Raw genomic sequence first — 24,370 nt, forward strand, 5'->3', positions numbered from 1 at the left:
TGAAATGTAAGTAGCAGCAAGGTCCAGACTTCAATCATTTTCATTCAAGGTGCAGAAAATGTTGCTGCTGAAGCAACCTGATGGCTTGTTGCTGCTGGAAGGGACATCCTTCTCCTTCCACCTCTGCACATCCCCTCTCCTGTTAGATCAGCACAGACATGGCATCTAGCAGCCTCTCGGAGCTGGTGCAAACCAGCGCATGGATGCCTCGGCTGTAGCTTAGGTGGCTTATTCTGGTTCCCAACTGAGAGAATCTGAAGCTGCAGGCAATTCTTTTGAGCCTTTCAGTAGAAAAATAGATTTTAAATGAACACTGGTAGTTAAATCAGCGTAGCCTCAAATGGCCAGTGCCTGGCTGCCGGCCCTTCGGCCTTTGTGAGTTTTCTCAACAGAATCATCTGTGCAAAAATATTATGCAATACTAGGATCCTTTTTTTCAAATTGTGTGGTAGGAATGTGGTTTCTAGATCAGTTTGGCAAAGACCAATGTGCAAATACAAATCGGTAACCATTTAAGTGTAGCCCATCTTGATTCTTAGGCAGTTACTCATCCCTTTACTGACCAAGTCCCTTTGGCTAAAGGTTTCCTGGCTCATCAGTGTGATGAGCTACAGCTCATTCACTGCAATTTTGGCCCTCCAGTTATTAATTTCATTAGAAGATTACCGTAAGACCACCCAACCCCAAGAGGGAACAGGTCTAGATGAGGGAGGGCAATAATTTGAATATGGGGGGTTTCTGTCTCAGGTTTCCAGGTGTCCTGGTTTCAGCTGGGATAGAGTTAATTGTCTTCCTAGTAGCTGGTACAGTGCTATGTTTTGAGTTCAGTATGTGAAGAATGTTGGTAACACTGATGTTTTCAGTTGTTGCTCAGTAGTGTTTAGACTAAAGTCAAGGATTTTTCAGCTTCTCATGCCCAGCCAGGGCACAAGAAGTTGGCACAGGATACAGCCAGGGCAGCTGACCCAAACTGGCCAACGGTGTATTCCATACCATGTGACGTCCCATCTAATATAGGAACTGGGAAGGGGGGGCAGGGAATCGCCGCTCGGGGACTGGCTGGGTGTCAGTCAGCGGGTGGTGAGCAATTGCCCTGCGCATCATTTGTACATTCCAATCCTTTTATTACTACTGTTGTCATTTTATTAGTGTTATCATTATCATTATTAGTTTCTTCTTTTCTGTTCTATTAAATCGTTCTTATCTCAACCCAGGAGTTTTACTTCTTTTCCCGATTTTCTCCCCCATCCCACTGGGTGTGGGGGGGGAGTGAGTGAGCGGCTGCGTGGTGCTTAGTTGCTGGCTGGGGTTAAACCACGACACCAGGTCTAATAGACTGACAGAAAATTTTGTGAGGCAGAAAGTGAGTGAAGAGAAATGTTTAACTGAGAAGTGGTGCCTTCAACTGCACATGCGACTTTATCTGCTGAGGAAAGACCATGTGCTGAAGTGTAGAAGCTTCTCTGCCTGACTGAAATACAGGCAAAGACCTGAAAGCCACTGTGTGATATATGGAAGTGACTGGGAATTGTCCACCCACCTGCCCTGCGGTGTGGCCAACCGCTTCAGCTGCTTTTTCTTCAGATATGCCAGAGCCAGACCTGTGCCATGAAGTCAGAGAGCTCCAAGTCTTGATCTCTTCATGTTTAGTGTTTGTGAGCGGTAGTACGAGCAGTCGAATTAAAGATTCTTCTAAATGTCTGCAGATATTTTTAAGTAGAGTTGGATTTGGGTTGTATTAAGAGTACAAAACTGTTTCTTATTAAACCTTACCAAAATTATTTTTTTTCTTGTTATTTGATAGCACACTTAAAAGAAAGGCTGGATGAGTATATTAAGCAGTGGAACGGCCTTGTAAAGGTATTTCGAAATGAGAGGAGAGAAGGTTTAATCCAAGCTAGGAGCATTGGCGCCCAGAAGGCTAAACTTGGACAGGTAGGAGCCGGTTCACACACAAGTCTGTCTTATTTTTCTTTTTTGGGAGGAGAGGTGGTGGTGGTGGTGGTGGTTCTATGTTCAAATAGGTGTGTAGAAACATAGTATTGTATTATCAATATTGTTTTAAAAAGAGATTAATTCTACTTATTTAAACGTCTTTTTTTTTTTTATAATATGAAAGCATTTCAGTGTAAATAAGCTTAATTAAATCATCATGATCTCATATACAGAAATGTAAATGTCTTTACTCTTTTTCTTTTGAAGGTTTTGGTTTACCTTGATGCCCATTGTGAGGTGGGAATTAATTGGTATGCACCACTTATAGCTCCTATATCTAAGGACAGGTAATGTTCTCCCATTATTTCCAGTGTCTGGTCTCTTAGGAAGAAAAAGTCACAGTAACAATCTTTACTTTTCAAACTATAGTTTTATATCTATATCAGTATATATCTATATCAAACTACATCAATATTTGCTGTATGATTATTTTATTATCTCCCAGCATAAAAGTTATGTAAGGAGGAAGGAAAGTAGTCAGGCAAATAAATCTCTGGATAATTTATTTTAATAGGCATACTGAATATTTTGCTTAGTGTAGATTAAATATAAGACAGCTCTTGTCTTTTGCAGTGATCTGAGGGACTGTTATAAAAATGTTCTGTTCTGGCTGAATAAGGAACCTGATTAAACAAAATAACTAAACAAAAATGTGATTTTTGGTAGAGGAAAAGTAGCAGTAAGTGTTTTGATTTAATGGGGGTTTAAAGTCGCCGTGATCTCAAGAGTTTTATAACCTTCTCATCTTTGGTCTTGCAATATGGTCTTATTTGTTTCCTCTGAAGCATTTTGGAGCATTGTCTCTAGTGAACCAAGGCCAGCGCTTGAGCCTGTCTCTGCCTCAAGCCCAGGCACTTGCTTGGAGTCAGTGGTGGAAATGCCTGCGCTGTGTGCGTGGGTGACAGAGGAGGGACGTCCCCAGGGGCTTCATTTCTTCCAGCTGTTGAAATGCTGCTGTTGCTGTGTGCTACCACGCTCTTAGCTTGTGTGGTCAGGGGGTATGTGTGTTTAGGAAACCATGCGCTCGTGTAAACTCTTTAATCCCACAAAATAACTGCTCAGTCCTAAAAACTATTTGTTAACCTGTCGTACTACCAGAACTTTCTTGAAGAGGTGGAATTTGTGTGTTTTAAAGGCTGTAACTCAGCTTCAAGACTGTATTTGGACTCGGATACTAGAGAGAAGATGGAAATGCTTGTGTGCTTCCATCGAGTATGTGTTACTCTTTTACATGAGAAAGGCTGGTGAGAACAGGCAGCTTTACAGGCATCCTCCAGCACCTCCCGCACAAGCAGAGGTTACGTGAGGACCAGCGATGCTGAGGCGTGCGGTGCCAGGAGGGCATCGCTCAGCAGCCTTCTTCCGAGCCCTGGTAGCCTGGGTGCATCGTGCTGCCGCTTCTGCCTCATAGAAGAGCACGGCGTTAGCGTTTCTTTTCACCCCGCTTATTTTCCTGTCTCAAAGAATTTGACTTAAAAAGATGGAAATGCTCAAAGTTTGGTCGACTGGGAAACTCATTTGGAAAATTTGGGGAGAATAACAAGATAATGTCTTTTTCTTGGTGAATATTGTATGTGACAGATCACAGTGAGAAGTATATTGCAAATCAAACAGGAAAAATTCTACTGAAGACTGCTGCTAGGAGAGCACCAGTAACATTTTTTTTATCCTGAGAGGTTGGATTTGCAGGGCAGTCGAATAGGACAGAACAGTGAAAATCCATGTTTACACTAGTAAAAGCTAAGAGCTTATCATACTTGTTGACAGCTAAGATCTAATATGAATAGAAATTACAAGAAATAATAATACTGTGAGAACCCTAGTCCTCTAAGGGCTCCTCTGTTGCCTCCAGCAGTGCTTTATTAGAAGACCCATGTCAAGAAATACACATAAAGGAAAAAGTACTGATAAACAAATTGATATATTAGCATTTCAGACCTAACTTTTCTGCTTTCAGAACCTCTTAAAACATAAAGCAAGGTCTATCTCTTTTTTCTTCTAATGAGGCTTCATTTTTTAATAATATGTTTACAAGTGACTTTTCATATAAACTGCTCTATAAGCTTAATAATTAAAGGTGTAAACTTCAGATTAGACAGATTACTCTTCTGAAATTGTATTTTGCTCTCTCTTTCCCTTCTATAAATGTTTCAGAACTACATGTACTGTACCTCTAATAGATTACATAGATGGGAATGATTATTCCATTGAGCCACAACAAGGTGGGGATGAAGATGGTTTTGCCAGAGGGGCCTGGGACTGGAGTTTGCTATGGAAACGAATTCCGTTAAGCCACAAGGAAAAGGCCAAACGAAAACATAAAACTGAGCCTTATCGGTAAAGCGAGCTGTTTACATACTGTGCATCTTAATGAATAATTGTCTAAACCCTTTTGTTTTTCCCTCCCCCCCTCTTTTCCCATGAACTACGGTCGGTGCACGTGTGCCACGCGGGTCCTTGCACATAACTGCATCTTCCTTGCCACCATCCGCCACCCTGCAGAACCACATGCACTGTGCCGCTTATAGATGTCATAGATGGCAACACTTATAAGATTGTGCCCCAAGGGGGTGGTGACGAAGATGGGTTTGCTAGAGGAGCGTGGGATTGGAGTATGCTATGGAAGAGGGTTCCCTTGACCAAGCGAGAGAAGGAAAGCAGAAAGACAAAAACTGAACCGTATCGGTAATCACTAAATCACTTACCCGTTTCTTCTTTTTCTGAAGTCAATATTGATCCACTAAAACTTGCATGTACTTCTAGCCTGAAAATCTTTGTATTTCTAACCACAGCAGCTGCTTTGTTTAATCAGACCTGTTTGCCACAGCTGACTATTTGCTCAAAATACCTTTGCTACCTTGTGTTGCCTCTCCATTCCTGCTCTTGTGTGGTTAATAGGGTGCACATTAGAATGACAGGGGTTTGTCTGGCAGAATAAAATATTGTATGACTTTGTTTCCAAGGGAAAACTTTATTTAGTGATGATACTTTTTTAAAAGTAGTGTTGGAAACAACAGTGCTTATTTAACCATTTGATTTGAAATAACGAGCATGCTGTGAGTCTTTGTAATAGCCAGTAATGCATAAAATCTGTAGCCTGCTGTCATGGCTTGATGCATGCATACAGCTCATGGATTATGCAAGTGCATCAAAAAAATCCCTTTTGTCGTATTTCTCCCACTTGCTTCATAATAGATCCCATCTGACAAAGAAGCATGCTGTTTAAGAATCTTGGCTAGATATTTTCTAAGGTGTCAGTATGTTTGGGGATTTTAATTTAATACACACAACATTAAAAAAAAAATTTAAGACCACGACCTTATTTTCTGGGAAAACTCCAATAGCTTTCACAGAAGTCCCACCTTTTTCTTATGCTTTGTAAGGGGGTATGTTTTCTTCCTAGCAAACAGAAACTGGCTAGAAACCCTAGCTTAGAACTAGGGTTTCTGGATGGCTTTTCAAGACTGGGAGACTGTGGTTCTGCTGTTTTTTATTACTTTCCCCTTCACACTTAACTAATCGTGTTACTACATTTGAAAGCAATCCTCACATCTTCAGAATCTGATGTCTTCTATTGCTTGTATATATGATTTAAACATGGTAAGAACTGATGTTGGTAATTCCCTATCCTCACCCGTGATTGTTCTCTGCTAAAATGGCAACACATGCAAGGAAGTTATGAAGCTTTGATCTGTTTTGTATACAGTATAAATAATACCATTTTCTGACAAGGCTGTCCACATTGGAACTTTAATATTTGCTTAGAGGGGGATAAACTATTTCAAACATCACTGTTGTGTTCTGTGTTTACCATCCAAACAGGTCTTAAAATCCTTTAAACTGTTCCCAGAAACACAGAACACATGTTCTCAGAATGGTTTAAAAGATGACTTTATTTTTAATAATACTTCCAGAGTTACAATGCTTCCTTTAAAAAGAGACGTTCCCTGCATCTGTTTATGTCCAGGCTGTATGCATTTTGTTGCAGCAATACCAGGGCAAGTAGAACCATGTAAAAGTCTTGCTGAAACCATAGCCAGGATTGCTTAGTTTAAAAAGAAAACAAACAAACAAAAAAACCTCAACAGCTTAGAGTGCAGAAACAAACCTTTTGTAATGCGAGAATTGCCCCAGGACTGAATCCTTCTTTCAGTAATATTATGCTTACCTCTTCATATCCTATAAAATAAACTACTGACCTTATGCGGATTTTACTGTGTTCTTTAACACACTTGACAGCACGTTGGAGGCCAAGACTGAAACTTCAGCATCTGAGGCCTCTACACTTGCCAAGTCTTTATGGTGCTGAGGAAAACCAAAAATGCAGGAAAGCCACAGGGCTGTGCTATGCAACATGCTTCTCCCTGCTGTGCTCGCTGGCTTCCTACCCTTTGAACCCCTGTGATGCAAAAGCAGCGTTGGAGGAAAATACAGTAGGCAGACAAGTAGAAGGGGACATTTAGGAGTAACTCAGCATCTGATCAGGTGATTTGGAGAGCAAATAAACTGATAACCATTACACTTAACTCAGCTGATAGACCCAGCAGCTCTGGTTTTGTTGTTGCCCTGCCCCTGCTATGCGGAGGGGGTATTTGTTAACCCTACAGGTTACTTTTTCTTAAGCAGTTCTCCTCCAGACATTCGTGTGCAGAAGGGAAATAAATTATCATTGCTGTTAAAAGGAGCACCGCTAAGTTAAAAATCTAATGGAAGGAAGAGACTGAATAGTGCTAGAAATGACCCATATTCAATAATTTGGTCATGAAGGAATATTTCACTTGTGTTTTACTTGACTCACCAGAGTGATCTGGACTCTTGGATCCTCCTCCTTTCAGTGCTGCAGATCATCTGAAGTCAGAAAGAATCAACTTTTTCCTTACCAGCTTTTTTTTTTTCAATTGCCAACTTAGTAGGGACTCCAGCTTGTATCCATTAAGATTTTTATATATTTATTGATCCTCAGGTGAAAAATGCTTGGTATGTGCACTGGAAATGGCTTAACATGCCCTACTCTCTATTTCAGTGTGAGCAAGCTACCAAAGAATTTTGGTTAGAGCCATTCTGCAAAAATGCTCTAATCCAAACCGCCACATCTTTTTGACACATTAAAACTTGCTAATTGCACCTTGGCATACATGGAGGGATTTACAAAGCCATTTTTAAAAAAAAAACCTAAACCAAAATGGAAACCTTGTACAACTTGATCCAGGCCCTCTTAAAATTTTCACTGAGTATAATGAAAAGTGTCTCATATGGCAGTGGTAGAAAAAGAGCCAGAGGGAGAAGATAGAATGGTATTGTTTAGCTGGAAAAACTCTGTTGCTTGTTTAATAGACAATGTGTTTCAATGTGGCAGCTCCTCAGAACGTAAACCTAAGTCTGCTACGCAGTCTTATGTGTTATCTGAAAAACTTCAACAACTTTCAAAAGAGAAACATCTTGTCAAACTGATTCTTACCTTTGTTTATTTTAATAGAAGCATGCTGGCTGGCTGAATGGATAATTCCAACCAAAATTTTGTGTAATTAAATTTAAAAAAACCCCAAAAACAGACCCCCAAAAAACCAAACCCACAACATAGTAAAAACTGGGACTTCACTAGAAATTATACAGTTGTCGCTTCAGAAAATTGCTGGAAGCTGATGACAAAGCTTTATGATTTTTCAGTGTATTGCCATTTATCTGATCTTTATTATATGTTAGCAGTGAATTGCTTCCTTAATTAATGCTTTCTCCGAGTATTATCATCTCCTTTTGGCAGAAGGAGTTACGCTGTCTTACTCTTTCAGGTCCCCTGCAATGGCTGGTGGATTGTTTGCCATTGAACGCGATTTCTTCTTTGAACTGGGTCTCTATGATCCAGGGCTTCAAATTTGGGGTGGTGAAAATTTTGAAATTTCTTACAAGGTAACACCAAAAGTTGAAAACTAATTCAGTCTAGTAGATCTTTTTTCTGTAAATACTTCTGTTTGGCGTTCAGACAGACCTACCTCTGATTTGCACCACCTCTTGCCTCATGAAGCCCAGAAGGTTTTGTCGTGAGATGTTATGGCAGAGATGTGTGTCCTCAATGTTTCCTTGTGGGCTTTGGGGCAGAAGTCTTCAGAGAGGTGGCCCAGTGCTGAGACCCAAATGCTGAGTAATCTAGATTTTGTTAATGGTTTGGGATCACGCACACCCCTAAATACTTAATCTGAAAACAGACTGACAAATTTGATGGGGCGGGGGGGGACTGAGTGCTCTTATGGTGAGTATAGAAAAATTTGTTTTTGATGAAAGTGATTATAGAGAACAAGTAGCATTCAGTTTATGCATAGATGCCTGTAAAGTATATAACGATGCAACAAAAAGTAATCTGTGCTGGTTTCCTCCTCCCTACCATTTTTAGGGGTGGATAATGATCTCGTATACTTTTCAAAATTTCAAGAACTTCTTTACGAGAGAAGTCTTCATAATTGAAACCTTAACTGCATAATTCATAATCACTGCAGAAGATTTTATTTTCACTCCTAGGCACATGCATGCTCTTCAGTTAGCAGGAAATGTAAGATGATAATCATTAGCTTCTTGTACCTTCAGTGTTCATAATGACACAAGTGGCAGACAGCAGGAATCTGTCCCAATTAACAAACAAAAGTGGAGACATCTAATATCCTCAGTAGCGATCTGTGAAATTGTAGCTGAATTTTACTAAAAGTACATTCAGAGCTCCCCTAGCTACTCTTGCTCTTCGTGGTTTTGAGGAGAGCTCCAAGTGCACTTGCTCAGCTGTAAATCCATATGCAAAAGGTAGTTATTAAGGATGTTACACATACAGGGTCTTTATCCTTCTAATTCTCCATCTTGCTTAGAGCTAAATCATGATTGAAATTACATACAGTAGTTTTGTAATTGAAGTGCTGATTATGTAGAGACCTCCAAATTGGTTTCACGTAGATCACAACTAATCTGAAGGACTAAACAACATTTAGCAGTCCTGCATGCTGACTGCTAGATAGCAAATACAATGGCCTTGCATATCTGAGGGGGTTTTTTGATGGAAATTAAGAAAATTAATATGATGATGCAATGAAGAAAGTAAACTATTCTGCCTATCTTTCCTAATACTCTTAAATCATATTTTTAATCTGGAATTCAGACTAATTTGGAACATCTCCAAAGTTAGCTTGAATTTCGATTTGATGCTACATTTCATACTTGTCAAAACTATGAGCAACTATATTCAGATTTAGGTATGTTTTCTTTTCTGCATAAATGCATTATCCAAGGATGTGTGGGAAGGAGTGAATTTCAGAATGGTAGTATGTTTTACCCATTTTTTTATTTTTGGCTACTATAGTTAGAGAAAAATCTGTTTGTACTTGGAACAATGGGTTACCAAAGACATCCTTATCTCCTACTAGTCTTTATTAAGAAAAACTTCAGTGTGATGGGCATCTAACCAAAACCCATCTTAGTGATGGTATGTGAATTGCTTTAATAAAATCAAAATATTATTAATTCTGTCATAAAAAAAATACCCAGTTCCAGATTTTGTGCACTCATTCATTACTGTTGTCTTAAAATAGCAATGAAATGAGATGGCAAACTTTTTAAAAAGCAATTTAGTTGAGTAATTTCATGGCTGAGTTGAAGATGTACTCAATACAGCCTTTCATTTCAGAGACCTATTATGTTATGCTTACATCTGAAGCGAAAATGTTTAAATCTATCGCACAGTTGGTATAGTAAGAAAAATAGTTGATGTTTCTCCCATAATTTTGTTATCTATTTATCTGTCTTACATTCCTGTGCATATATATTAATAATACCTTTGCTTTAACTTGTAGATCTGGCAGTGTGGGGGAAAACTGTTGTTTGTTCCCTGTTCTCGTGTTGGACACATCTATCGTCTGCAGGGTTGGCAAGGAAATCCACCCCCTGTGTACGTTGGGTCTTCTCCTACATTAAAGGTACTGTTTTGCTGCAACCTTGAAGGTGGTTTTTGATTTTAGATAACAACAGTTTAAGATAAATCTATTTAAATTATTAGTAGCAATTTAGAGAGCACTTCATCCAAAGCTATTCAGTGTCTAAAGTAAAGAATGTCATCCCCATGGGAAGGAAATCTTTGTGCCAATCCCACTGTTGTAAAGACTAGAGGTTCCTGGAACCCATCTTCTTGCTCCACCCTGCTCCACCTTTGAGGTACAAACCACATTTCCTATTACTCTCAGCACCCCAAGCCTTTGCCGTGCTGTGCCCAACTGAAGTACGAACAACTCTAGTCACTCCGGGAGATGATGATCGTGGGTTTGAAATCACCCTTTGGTGATTGTAGGCTAAGGTAGCGAACGCTGTAATGTAGCATCTCTCAGACCTTTGTGGCTGCATTTGTTAATTAAGAAACAGTGAATGACACCTGGGAAAACGGTGTGCTCTGCACTTCATTGTAAAGGTTGGTAACTCCACAGGCACCTTGCAGGTTCAGAAGTGTTGCTTAAGCCATGATTTTAAAAATAGACATCACCTCAAGAAAAGAGTGACCCAGCTGCCTATATCTGAAGAGAAAATTTGAATCAAGAAAAACTGTTTCATGTAAGTTTGCACCTACCAGCAGGAAGAGAGACAACCCTCCTGTTAAGGTTTCCTATTACCTAGTTTAAGCTTTCTCTTGTGCAGTGTTTTGGCACTGGTAAATCCCATTCCCAAAGACCCAGTTCTTTGTAAATTCCAATCCCAGAGCCGTCTTCCTAGACGTTACCGATGATGATGACTATTGGTAGGGTTACAGAGTATGGCTTGAGCCAAGCTAGCAGTTGGTTCTGCTGAAATGGGAATGTCCCAGCCTAGCTTAATGGTAGAAAACTAACCTGACACTCTGAAAAAAAAAGGCCTGTATTAGTAATGTGAATTGATTAACATTTTGATCAAACAAGCACCAGGACCAGTGCAAGGGAGGGTAGGGGGAAGTGGGCATAGCTGGGAGTAGAGACAGAGCAATGGGAGGCAGGATAGCAAATGATAGCTCCATTGCTCAATGCAGGCAAGGTGTTTGTTTGCCTTGTCTGAAATTATAAAAACTATTTCACTCTTCTGAAAAGCTGATCAAAAATATGTACTGCATATCTAAACACCTTACATGAGTCTGCTTGTCTGCTTACTGAATACAACAAAACACTGCTGAGTGTTCTTAAATATTAAGTTGCTTCTCTGTACAAGGCAGGATGCAGGAGTAGGTTTCTCCCTCTTCGGGCACCCTCCTGTCCCCATAGCAAATGTGCTTTTTTATAGCTTTGTTCAATTTATGCTGGATGTGGATTAAAGTAAAGCTCACAATAATTTGTGCCTTTAGTCAGATCTATTAAAGTAGACTGTTTTAACACGAGGTCATTAATGCTAGCAGAACCGTACAAAGTGAGGTGTGCATCTAGAACTTGTACAGGTAATATAGAGATAAGAGCCACCAAAGAGACCGAGAAGAAGGATGTGACGGAGAGGTTTGTTCACCAGGCGACCTATCCATTTTTTCCCCTTCTCCAAGCAGCAATAAACTACTTTACTTAAGAAGATAAAATCTCGGTGTGTCATAGCTGACCTGTTTAAGACTTGTTTTTTTCACCCTTAGTGGACTAATGCATATCATTCTCTGTATTAAAACTGTAGAAGGTGAATAGAAACTCTAAATTGCAGTTCTTGTACACAGCAAATGATTGCAACATTTTATTGCACCCATAACTGAAGAGTCTTTATTTTCAAATAAACATTCTCTAAGCTTGGAAAAAGACTTCGTACTCTCATTAAGCAAGCCAGTTTATTTTGCTGGCTTCAATCCTAAACTGTCATTTGAAAATGATATGCATGTGTCTTGTATAATCTGCTGAAGGTGACAAATTATTAGTGCTATATAAAAATTTCATGCTGCCACTTTTTAAGAGGGGAAATCCTTAAATTTCTGGAATTAACACACAGTTGCATGTGACCCGTTGCGTGCGCTTTGAGTGTGCAGCAATGTCATTGTTCTTCACAGAACTATGTCAGAGTTGTAGAAGTGTGGTGGGACGAATACAAAGATTACTTTTATGCCAGTCGGCCAGAGACAAAAGCGCTGCCCTATGGAGATATATCTGAGCTGAAAAAATTCCGTGAAGATCACAACTGCAAAAGTTTTAAGTGGTTTATGGAAGAAATAGCGTATGATATAACTTCATATTATCCCTTACCACCTAAAAACGTGGACTGGGGAGAGGTAAGTACAGTACATAACCTGTATTTATTTTAGGAGATTTTTTTTTTTTTTAATTGGGAATTCAAAAGGAAGCAATTGTTACTTGACATCAGTCTGAGAACAGGCTCTTTGATTACTGGTATACTACGGTGTATGATACTAGCCAGAGAGCTATAGAGTTTGTAACCCTAGGAAAATAATTTTATATATATTTTAAGGGGTGCGATTTTTTTTTTTTTTTTTTTTTAGCTCCATAGGTCCTTGGATAATTTTATCTCTAGCCTTGTCTTCAATTATGTCTAAAACTCTTTTTTCCTTAATGGGAATTTAGGTTTTTTTAAAAGCAATATGCGAATCCTGTGTGTGTAGGAGTATTGGCAAAAAATTAATAGGTGAAAATCTTTTTCTGTGAAGGCCTAGAGAACAGATCGTGAAATCCAGGTGGAGTACATTCTGCCTACGTTTGCTGGCCTGGGAGGTACTCATACAGTTACAGCCTCAGTACATCCCTTATCTGCATGTAATAACTTGATGTGATTCCTTAACAGTCGTTTCCAGCATTATTGTATATGAGTATGACTTTACACTAAATTAGGAATGTGGTTACAAATTTGGCATTTTGGCGTGGTTGACAGAGAGAGACAGCATGTTGCCAGGTGAATGCAGGACACTTCACTGAACCCTGCCTGTTTCGTTCTGCCATCTAGCCCACACCTTGAGGAGCTTTTACTGCAGGTCTCCAGCCTGCTTTCAGATTTTTTTTTTTTTTTTTTGCCATTTTCAGTTGGTTCCAGCCTTGCCCTGTCTCTGCTATTAATTTCACTTTTGCAGATGGTGGAGGCAAAATCGGAAAATCATCTCACTAGCAGAGGAGGATTCCTGTGTCCCACCAAATTTAACAACCTTCTTTCCCAAGAAATGATGGACCCGTTTTTGTAACTTCAAAAAAGCATCAGAAAGTACAGATCTGTGCTGTTTCCTGTGGCCAAGCAAGTGCCATCTCTAATTTTTCTGAGGAATTAGTGATACAGAGCGTGTGCACGGTCGAAGAGGGTACAAATAGTCTTGGATCTGAGGGACCAGCTGAACAATGCCACCTTTTATTTCTTACCTAAAAGCTAGCACAAAGCATCAGTTACTACATTAGCCTTAGACCTCCTTTTGAAATGACATAAAGGGTTAGGAAGGTGCGTTATATGTTACTGTTCACTAAGGTGAAAGTATCTGAAGAGAATAAAATAATAATGGCCACCTTGTGGGAAATCATCCCTGATAAAAGCGAGTGGCTCCGGTGAAGTAACAGGAAAGTCGGAAGTTCAGAGACTTCTCTGAAGTTTTCTTCAATGCTTCTTCGCTGGCTGCTAGTTATCCTACATCTGAGAAATCCACCACCCCACGCCCCCCATTTGTAACACCGCACTAATTGCATTTCCAAACTGTCAGGAATGACAGTGTGGGGTTTGTCTTCCTTAACACTCTGTCTGGAAATCAGGTCTAAGCTTAGTCCTCTAGATTTTCTTCTACCATCACAAAGAAGGAGGAGGCTCTGCAAAGAAAATAGGTCTGGAAAGAATGTTATTGGTGTCATAAAGTCTTTGTAAAGTTGTTTGCTGGCCATTCTGAGAAGGAATGGGGTAATCAGCAGTTGAGGCATGCTTTCTGACAGGACTTTTGTTCTTTATCCCTATGCCTGTGCCTGCCCCTCATCAATTTTACCTCTTTTTTTCCATGTAATTGCTGCTGGAGGAGGTACATCTGAGCAGCCGGGTCAGTGGGCTGTGCCTGGCTGCAGTTAATAACTGCTGTGCATAACTTCTCTGCATCCCATTTCTCTCATCCACAGGATGAGAGCAACTTAGCTGAGTTCCTGCTTTATTTATGAAGACCTGGGAGACTGAACATGCTTTGATAGGAGATTGAATAAATTAAAGTACTTGGAAGTACTACATTTCGGTATAGTGTATATATAGCTCATTTTGGAAATGAGCTTTGCAACTTTAGCTTTATCAGCATACTCTAACTCACTAAGAGCCTGCAAATTAGCATGGGCAGCTTGAAGCTCCATCTCCCAGAATAGTTAACATCAGAATTTAAATTTCATGCACAGGTTTGTTTCGTATCTCTCTGTCAGGTATCTGTTTCTGGTTTGAAAGATATGTGGGAATTTTCTGAATTCCTTCATGCTTATTTTTTCCTTGAAACTAACTTAGAGTGCAAAACCTCTTTTCCAGATTAGAGGCTTTGAAACCGCTTACTGCATCGATAGCATGGGGCACACCAATGGTGGCTTCGTTGAGCTTGGGCCATGCCACAGAATGGGAGGAAATCAGGTAAGGAGCCTGGAGTCAAGTCTGAAGGAGAATCGCTTGCTGTGGATGGTAACAGGCTGGTTTTCTGTTAAGCCTGTACGTAAAGTCACTTAGGTGCCAGCTACAAACATGGGAGCTAGGGATTTTCTATAAGCATACTGACATTGCTAAAATATGGGAATCTGAAAGTATCATTTCAAACACAAACAGTACAAAATTGAAGGCAAATTCATAATCTCTTCTTCAGTGAAACAGGTATGTGAGGACGCAAGACCTGTGTTTTAAAGCAACCGTATCACTGCATTAGAATAACTGCAGCTCTTAGCATTGCTGCTGATTCATTATTTATCTTCACTTAATAATTAATCCTTCAGGAAACAACCCCTTACTTGCTTTGGATCAATTATTTCACAAAGTTGTTTTGCTATAATGAAAGTATAAAACTCTTTTGTGCAGTAACTCATCTTCCACCACAGAAGACAAGAAATTGAATACAAATTTCTTGCTGCTTCATTTACAAATTAATTGGCAGAACATGTTTACTAATAGATGGTTGCAATCCAAGCTGCTGTTGTGTTTGACCTGTATCTTCACAAACCTACCTGCACTACCACACAAACATGCTGTTCTGTCTTTACATCTCCTTTTTCAGTTGGAAAACTTGTAATTTTAAGTCCTTGTTTATGCTGATGTAGACTTGAACCAGGCAAGTTTTGTCACAGCAGTCTTGAAATCATGTGCAGGATGATGCTTTTAAAAATCATATTTGGGTTAGCTCTTGGTGGCCCCTGGAAATGTCTCTTTTATTTTGATACTTAATTAAAAAGTTCCCTAAACTACTTTTTCTGTATATGTTACCCCAAAAAACCCTTAACAATTACTTCATAAGAAGTAGCTAGGACAGCTAATGTATCTGGATGCATTAGTTTGATTTCCTCCATGGGTAAAATGCCGAAGTTTCACTGTCTTAACGTGAAATTACTGTCCAGGACCAAGGACTTGCTACCAGACTTTTAGAAAGATAGTGGATTGTTTGGCCATCAAATCATACAAAGGCTTTTAATCAAACACTTTCAGAAGCCTCCCAAATAGGAATCCCTTTACTCTTATCATTTTTGTCTTGCTAGCTAAGTTTCTTAGCCTTCTAAATCCTACTGGAAAGTTATCTGTGAAATTGAGTGTTGTGATAGTAAAAGTGCATTACATCATGTAAAATAAAGAACGCTTCTGAAAGATATGTGTAATAACACCAGAGAATATTTTGAATGGTGCAATTTTGTTGGTATTTTCAGTGTTTCTAAAATTCTCGTTATTTTGACTCAACTGTTAAAAAGGTGGCTTTCTTTTTTTCCTGTTAGCTTTTCCGAATCAATGAAGCTAATCAACTCATGCAGTACGATCAGTGCTTAACTAAAGGACCGGATGGATCCAAAATTATGATTACACACTGTAATCAGAATGAATACAAGGACTGGCAATACTTCAAGGTATGTAACAGATACATAGCAGAAAAGAAATTAGAATTTGCATCCTGATTTTTTGCACCTTTTTAAAATTATTTTATGTATATCTGAAATTAAAGATCTACAACAAGGTTAACTGAACCAAGTAGAGTAAATTGTTAATTGCACATTCTTGGAAATCCATGCTTGCCACGAAAACTTCCTCTAGGGAAAGATGCTTTTGCTAGTGGTTCTAGTTGCTGTCTTCTGTAGCAGAATCTTTAAGGAAAACCTGATGAAGCTACATGTGCTGCCACAGGTATGTTAGGAGTTCGCAGTTGTCTCAGAGGAACCAAAGAGGATGTCCACTACCAGCGACAGAGTTTCTAAAAGCTAGTAGTGTCGTCACCCTCTCTGCTTGTATGCTTTCTGTGAAGAAAGTTTCTTTATCTAATGTACACTGTGAGAAGATTACTTAAATGCTGATGTGCATTTAGCAGCTAGGGTCAATACTAAGTCTAATTTTGGGAGGTCTAAATTGAAGTGTTCCTCTGTTTAAAGACACATGATCTTTTTAAGCCTACGTAGGAATAGGTAAACATAGCATTACTCTGCCTTTTTGTGTTGTCTTTGCCTTCTTCAGTATTTCTTTTTCCTGTTCATTAGCTGTTTGCTAATAATATGCTCTGTTGTGAATACTGGGTGTGGCGCCATTGTAATGCTATTGCAAAATCTATGAATTTTTAATAAAGACTTGGAATGTTGGCCTATACACGTGAGGGCTGCTACAGTCTGTCTAGTCACTACATCTCTAAGTCCTCGCTAGCTTTGAAAGTGCTACTTTAAAAAATGTCTAAGGCTTGTCTCTTAAAAAGAGACCACATAGTCTAAGGGTGACGTTATCCTTGGATATAGTCACACGTAACTTGGTTTTGTGTCCAAGAAACTATTCTGTGTTGGATTTTTCTTCAGATTATCTAGTATATTACATATTTATTAATTCATTAGCTGGTTATCTGGATTGTGTTTGCCTGAAAGATGTAGGCACTGTTTGAGTGCAGCAAAATCTGTTTGTTATCCTTTAAGCCACTCCACGTTTTCTGGTATTTGCATAGAGCTAGGAAATACCAAGCACCGTAATGGATTTCCACCCAGCTTTCTTGTGCCATATAGAGAGACAAAATTCTTTAAACCTGAAATTTAAAAATCAATAACCAGAGTTTCAGTGCCTGCCAACTTCTGCTTTAATATTGGAATAATATATAGCACTTGTTAACTCTCCAGCCATTCTAGTGTGTCCCAGTATGTTACTTGGCTCTTCTCTAAGCATTTCTTTCATGCAAGAAGATCCATTTCCTCCACAGTGGTACCAAGTTGTGTAATTGTTTGCTTATTACCGCAAGTTATAAGGAAGCCCAGTAGGCACGGTCTGGGCTGTAGAACAAAACGCTGGCTGGCTTCCAGAAGGAAAAAAAAAGAAAAAGGGGGAGGGGGGTAAAAGCGGAAGGACCACCAAGGGTGTGTAACCAAGCAAATACTAGAAATTTGGCACACTCCACGGTGCAGTACAGAGGGTATGACCGTTTCTTCTAATGAGGAGGGTGTAAGGAGCGAAATGCTTATGAACTGCTGAAAAATGTTGTGGCCTTCTGTAAATGAAAGCTGCCAGGAGATTTTATCTGGTTGGTCGGTTGGTTGTTTCTGGAATAAACACTCGCGTGCCAGTTTGGTGAGCGTAACATCTGTGCTGCTTGAGCCTTGAGCGGCAGCAGGGCTTCGGTGCCCAGAAGCAAACATCCAGAACAGGGCTGGTGGCGGTCTGCCTGTTGCTTTTGTCCATTCATCTGTTGACCTCTCCCAGTAGAGGACCCCCACGACTGGCCACACGGCAGGAGCAGGTATCAAGCTGAACCAACATCTGGACACGCAGATGCGCGTGGGAGTGACGGGAGTGAGGAGGGAGAGGGTCCCTGTGCCGGGGCGTCCGGGCGCACGGGGCAGGGCTGCAGAGCCCCAGCCCGGCCGCAGGTTCGCTTCTGCTCCGTTGCTCTCCGCGCGAGATGCAACCGGTCAGCGCGTCGGGGCTGCGTCTGGCACAGGGGGTCAGCAAGCGGGAGAGGAGCCGCGGGCCGCTTTGCAGACGCGTGAGACTCGGGCACGGCAGCGCAGGGCGGGTGGAAGGAGCCAGGCGTGCGACTCTCAGCCTGAACGGGCCAGGCACAATAGGTCTGCAGTTTCTTAGGCGGCCTCCTGTTGCTCGGGAGGCCAGACTTGCTCGCATACCCTCTTCTCTTCTACCAGCCAAACGGAGCAAAGTAACTGGTTTGTTTGGTTTGGGTTTTTTTTCCCCCAGTGTGGTTCATGGTGGTGGCGTGCAGTTGCTTTATGTGAGGGCTAACCAAAGGAGGATCTGCCCAGTGAAGTCAGTTCTCATAGAGCTGTCCTCAAAAATGAATCTTTTGGTTTGGTTACAGGAAGGATGAAAAGGCTTGGAAGCATTTTAGACACGGTCCTGCTCATTTTCTTAGCAGTTTGTTGCCTAAGAGAAACGGGAGGCGTCTCAAGTGGACCTACACATATCAAACATTTCATAATACGAATGGCTGTGAAGGTCTAGGCTTAACAAACAGTAAAATGAGTATAGAACTGATCTGTTCTGGGACCCTAAAACCTGGTTTTGTAAACAGCTATATTGCAGTTGTGAAGAAAATGTTTAAAAAAAAAAAAAAAAACACCAAACCAAACACACATGTTCCTGATGGTTTTGTTTTCCAGAATCTGCACAGATTTACTCACATTCCATCAGGGAAGTGCTTGGATCGCTCCGAAGTCCTCCATCAAGTTTTCATTTCAGAGTGTGACTCCAGTAAAGCAACGCAAAAATGGGAAATGAACAACATCCTTAGTGTGTAGACAGACAAAACCTACCTACTGACAACATTAATTTGTACAGGACTGAAAATAGCCTGAAAACTGCTGCAATTATTAACTTTGTACAGCTGCGAGCCTCCTGGCTTGGATGAAGGACATAGAGGAACTGTGATTATTACAATAACATTATCATCCGCAGTTAATGTTTACAAAACTGCTTTACCTTAAACTCTGTAGATGTTTACATCTTTTTGTTTTAAGATGTTGGTCAATTAATGTGCTGTTAGCTATGTTTCATAGGAACATAGTTAAAAGCGTTGTCGTCTTCTTTGGGATTACACTCAGGGGTCTGAAGGCAGTTTTTTTACACACACTTGAAAAGGTTGGAGTAACCAGATTTTCACAGAACTTGGTGATTATCAACCTGTTGTATATTTTTATTTAATTTTACATCTTACTAAGCACTGCCACAGGTTATTAGCCAGGGTGGCCTTCTCTCACAGTCATGCTGCTTTTTTGGAAGGTGAATTTCAACATATTTAGTGCCTCTTTCATTTCTCTCTTTCACAAGAAAAGCATTTGTTGGAAATTATACAGTGGATTTTTCTGAGCTGTCACCAGGGGTAGGGACCAACCGTACTACCCTGTGTAATTATTGTGTTACCGAAGACAAATTTCTATTGCCAGTTCGGCTGCTCTACTTCAACTGGACACTGTACGGTGCAAGGAAGAGCTTAGTGTTGAGTTTAGTGCTAATGTGGTACATTTGGATGGAAGTAAGCACCCTCGCGATTCCAGTTAAGAATTTATAAGCACTAACTTGCTTGTTTAAACCATGCCTTACATAAAAATAATTTAAAAAATAAATAAAATAAAGCTGCACAATTATGTAAAACTTAGAAAGAATCCAATGCTTCATTTATATTGTTATTTTAAATGGAAATCACTGAAGAGGTGGACTAAAACTTTTAATTAGGAAAAAACATCCAGCTTCTTAACACATCTGTGTAATTCTTTACAAGGACATCTGTCAGCCAGTTTGGATGCCAGATTTAGATTTGAAAAGAGAAATGGAAATCCTGAAACCACATTTATTCATACTAATTTTCTTCTTTTTTTTGTCATTGGAAACTTCTCCTGAGGGATTACAAACACAAAATACAACTGCTTGGTGCTATAGTGTACAGAATAGAATGCGAAGAAGTTTCTAAAAATGTTCTGGAAAGGAGTTGGTGCAAACTCCCTTAGGAGTATAAATATTTACTCTGAGTGAACAGAGAGGTGGAGGAGAAATGACTTGTCCTCACTTCCTTATTCTAGATTTTGTGACTGTTAAATGTTGACATCAGTGTACTGATTTCATAAGAGTTATGCCTATAACATGTCACACTATTAAATATGACTAAATACTTCCCTGAAATCTAGAATAGCATTGCATGCAGCTTCCATTGATGTTAACAAGGGTTATGTATCATATTTGGTGACACAGTTTGATCTTTACAGGGCTGTCTGCACTGATCTATTAGTTTGGGATCTTTCCTAGTTTCTATAAACTTCTCATCTATCCTTTCAGAGCTATGAAAAATAGAAAATAAAGGAGGGGGAAACTGGAAAAAAAAGGAAGATAAGGGTGTGTGCCGGTACTTGTTCCTTGTGTGTATGAAAACTGACTCCATTTTTGTGTGTTGGGTAGATTAATTTAATCATACGACTATGCATAAGAGAAAGAATGGTGGCACATAAATTGTGCGGGTGTGCATTTTAAATGGGTATTTTGTGCAATTCATCGAAAGCTGATGCTGTATGTGAATATGAATCTGTATGTGAGACTGAAACCTTACAAAACATGAGATCGTAAGAAGCTGTTGCTGTAATGACTTTTTCCTACTATAGCTGGCTTGGAAAAAAATAATTCCCATATTCTTGCTTTGTAAGTTGATGATAATATCACTATGCATTTCTACATATTTTATAAATTTGATTTATGCAGATTTTGATACACTGTATGTTTCTGTAGAAATTGTATAAATCTTTAAAAAATTTATTAGGGATAAATCTGGGAAACCTATGTATATCTTACTTATGGGTTGCTGGTTTTTTAGGTGAAGTAAATAAAATATTTGAATTTTTGGGTTTACTATACTTTTACAGAGTAAAAATGGATTATTATCTTTATAGAAACCCCGTATCTCAAAATCTAGACAACTTCAGTGTCATGAGCTTACTAATATTAAAAGTGTTTTATTTTACGTTTTATCTAGGTTCCTTTTGTCTCATCCATGGGGACTCAGGTTTTTTTCCAGTGAAATGAAATGAAATTTCCACTGAGAGTTGCCACGTGGACACATTTGGATTTTTGTATCACCTACCCTGATCTAATTAGGTAGATTTAATATGCTAATAGAAAAATTAAATTGAGAATTATTTCTAAAGTAGAACCAGAGGTCAGGATTAGTTGGTAGTGTTTTGACTCTATATTTTATCTTAGTCCGTTTATGTTTCCACCAACAAACATGTTTCGAACAAACTTTTTTTTTTTCCTGAGAAGGTTTCTTAGCAAAAGAGTATGCAATTAAATTGGCACATGGAAGACCCAAGTTCTGGCCTAAGAGCAAACCTAAATGCTGAAATCTACAGTACTTCTTTACAGATGGGATTCTTGTTCCCTAGCCACATCTGTCAGTGCACTTTTGTGTATTCAGATTTTGAAAGGCTCCTTTGGCAAAACCCAGGGGGTATAGCAGCAAGCGGTTCATGTAGGGAATACCCTTTTATGTAGAGAAACAGGGATTGATAGGAAAGAGGGGACATCATTCTTCTTTATCAGAGATCCTAGCACCAGGAGAACTAACAGCACCCTTTGGGCAGTACCAAAGACGCTGTCCCCATTGATGGCATTGTAGAATTAATTCATCCTCTTTCCCTAATGCCAGTGAATCTCCTTTACTACTGTCTGCTTCTTCCATACTATCTGCCTCCAAATTGCGGTCCCTAAAGCCAGAAGTTAACAACTTACTACTATGAAACTAGACCAAGAAGCCTGAGATCTATTACATTATGCCAGGGATGTAAAAATTTCACATTTATCCCTGATCTGTGAGACTTTTCACAAGAAAAGAAAAAACATACTGCTGCCTATAAAAACACAAAAGGTGCTTTGGGAGATTTTGCTGTATATCAAGCACAACTTTCCCTATAGGTTAAAAAAGATCAAATTGTGCAAGATCCATGGAGACATAGGAATAAGGAGGAGAATTTCAGAACATGCAGAAGAAATGATCTATACCATTGAACGCAAACTGGTTTTTTGTAAAAGCATTTCTTGTTTGTTCCCTGCTGGTAAGCTTAGACCCATTAATTGTAATAGGTGAAAAGAAACAACTCAGGAGAAACAAATCAGCAGTGTTTCTGTTTCTGGTTGTTTTTCTCCTTGCTAGAGAAGGCATGGGAATACTAGGTCTTGCTGTGTTCTGAAATCCTGTCTTGCTGTTTTCTGAAATCTTATCTTGCTTACATTTATGAGAGCAATCCTTGAGAAGTGTCAGTGGTTATCTTCCAGGGTAATATTTACTTTCTGGGAACATGAGAAGCGGTTGCCAGCATTTAGTCTTCTGGTTGTTGACTTTACTTATCCTGCAAGCCTCCTCTGAACTCTTGTAGCGTTAGAATAGTACGTTGTGTAGTTTGGCTGGCACTGTATAGGAGGACTCTTTACATACAATAAGTCTAGGTAGAAAAAGTGATAGCCTGTCAAAAAATGTAGGTGAGTTTGCCTCCCTTTGGGTTTTTGGTGTTTTTTTTTTAAAAAAAAGCTACATGAACTGTGAGTGATCCCTGCAGACTGAAGCCCCCTTGGCCCTTCTTTCACTGTGGGGAGCCTCTGGTCATCTTCCCTCACCCGCTGCTGCCACAAGCATGTGCGTCGGCGTGTGCTGCCTCTCTCATCGCACCCTCAGCTGCATTAACCAGCATGGAGCACAGCAAAAGTGGGAAGAGGTGTTTGTGTGGATTATGCATCTTGGTAACCCAGTTAATGGTTAGTGACCTTTGGTTTTTAAATCAAAAAACCGAGTCCGTTCTTTACACTGAGAAACGAATTAAGTATTCTCCATTACCACGTAACATGGGTCCTGGTAAAAGAAAAAATAAGCTGTTGGCACAACCTTTAGGGTTTTTATCATGTTGCACTGCTCTGTGGCTGTTCTGAACAGCAGTGTGGATGGAGACTCTTCAGCAAGGCAGTGGAATAGCTTATGGTCTGACAGATCTTCACTGACTGATGAAAAATGCATATTCCCTCAGTTAACACATCAACAAAGGTGACAAGGATCAAAGCCTGTAAGGAGGAGTTAGAGCTGTTTAGACACCAAGATGAAAAGGTATGCTTGCGTGTTAGATCCCTTCTTTTTCTCACTAACAGACTTCACTGAAGAGAAACACGATTGCTTTAGGGACAAGAACTGTGCCCCATCCAAAGTGGTGTGCAGGTAAAGTAGGGCTGAGTGCTAGGTGCGTCCCGCAGGTCTCATGGATGCGATCGTTCAATGTGAAAGGAGAACTGCCTCCGGTGGGCTGCCAGTTCGAACAACTCGGCGGCGTTTCTTGTGCGAGAGTAATGTCTCCACAAGAAAGGAGCAGAAAGGTGGGAGAAGCAGCACAGCACTAACTCCTGTTAAAACAAATCAAAAACTCTAGTGCCTGAGGTGCGCATGATGGCAACAGCAGCCCTCTGGCTGAGCATCCCACGGGTCCTGAAAGGGGAAGGGAAAATGAACAGAGAGATGTTATTTTGCTTTCCTGGAAAGGGCTGCTGGTGGCAGTGTGTGTCAGTCAAAAAGGTGGCATGCCCAGACAGTTGTTCAAGCACAGTCTTCAAATGAAATTAAGATGTACTGCTTGGAATAGGCTTTCTGAATCACTTGAAGGCACTAGAGTGGAAATAGGAATCAAAATACAACCTCTTCCCTTTAAATTTGTGGAAGGATTTTCCCAGGAAAATAATGTAGGCCAGTATCTTTGAACAAGCCCTGACATTAAACGGTGGTGGATCTTTTGAGTATAAAGTTCTCTGGATCTTCTGTGTGTGGGTGCGTGTTCCCGGAGTTGGGCCTGTCACAAAGAGACAGGATTAGCGCTTACGGGTAACGAACGTGGGGCAGAGCCACGAAGACTCCTGCCTGCATTTCTGAGGGCTGCTGGGTGAAAAGGTGCCCTCTGCAAGCTGTGCCTCCGCACAGCCAGGGATCTCGTCCCACGGGGGGAGCACCGTGTCATTCTGGGGTACGCTCAGGAGACCCACCTGGCAATGGATGCTTTGCTAGCCGAAGCCTGCAGGATGGCTCGGCTGCCATCGGCGGCCATCAGCCCTCTTGCTGGAGTCCCCAAGGCCATCACAGCTGCCCAACAGGCAGCTATGATTGCAATTCTCATATTTTTATTTCTGAGGCAGCAGAAACAATGAACGGAAGTAGAACTGGATGAAAGTAGAAGCCTTCTGGAGGATTCTTGTGGGTTCATAAGAAGGGAGATTTGGGAAGAGCTGAACA

At 40.2% G+C, this 24,370-nt stretch overlaps 1 protein-coding gene across 1 annotated transcript in view; it reads left to right on the plus strand.

The window, feature by feature from the left end:
* GALNT7 (polypeptide N-acetylgalactosaminyltransferase 7) overlaps window positions 1–20,966 on the plus strand; it is a 44,536-nt gene extending 23,570 nt beyond the window's left edge. The window contains exons 4-12 of the mRNA XM_010570060.1: window positions 1,805–1,935; window positions 2,203–2,282; window positions 4,498–4,680; window positions 7,785–7,902; window positions 9,825–9,947; window positions 12,005–12,223; window positions 14,434–14,532; window positions 15,870–15,998; window positions 18,729–20,966. Of these exons, the coding sequence (XP_010568362.1) occupies window positions 1,805–1,935; window positions 2,203–2,282; window positions 4,498–4,680; window positions 7,785–7,902; window positions 9,825–9,947; window positions 12,005–12,223; window positions 14,434–14,532; window positions 15,870–15,998; window positions 18,729–18,866 (1,220 nt within the window). The 3' untranslated portion in view covers window positions 18,867–20,966. The remainder of the gene's footprint in view (window positions 1–1,804; window positions 1,936–2,202; window positions 2,283–4,497; window positions 4,681–7,784; window positions 7,903–9,824; window positions 9,948–12,004; window positions 12,224–14,433; window positions 14,533–15,869; window positions 15,999–18,728) is intronic.
* The last annotated feature ends 3,404 nt before the right edge of the window (window positions 20,967–24,370 follow it).

This window comes from Haliaeetus leucocephalus, unplaced genomic scaffold (genome assembly GCF_000737465.1).
Source record: "Haliaeetus leucocephalus isolate CR32 unplaced genomic scaffold, Haliaeetus_leucocephalus-4.0 Scaffold284, whole genome shotgun sequence".
Lineage (NCBI taxonomy): Eukaryota > Metazoa > Chordata > Aves > Accipitriformes > Accipitridae > Haliaeetus > Haliaeetus leucocephalus.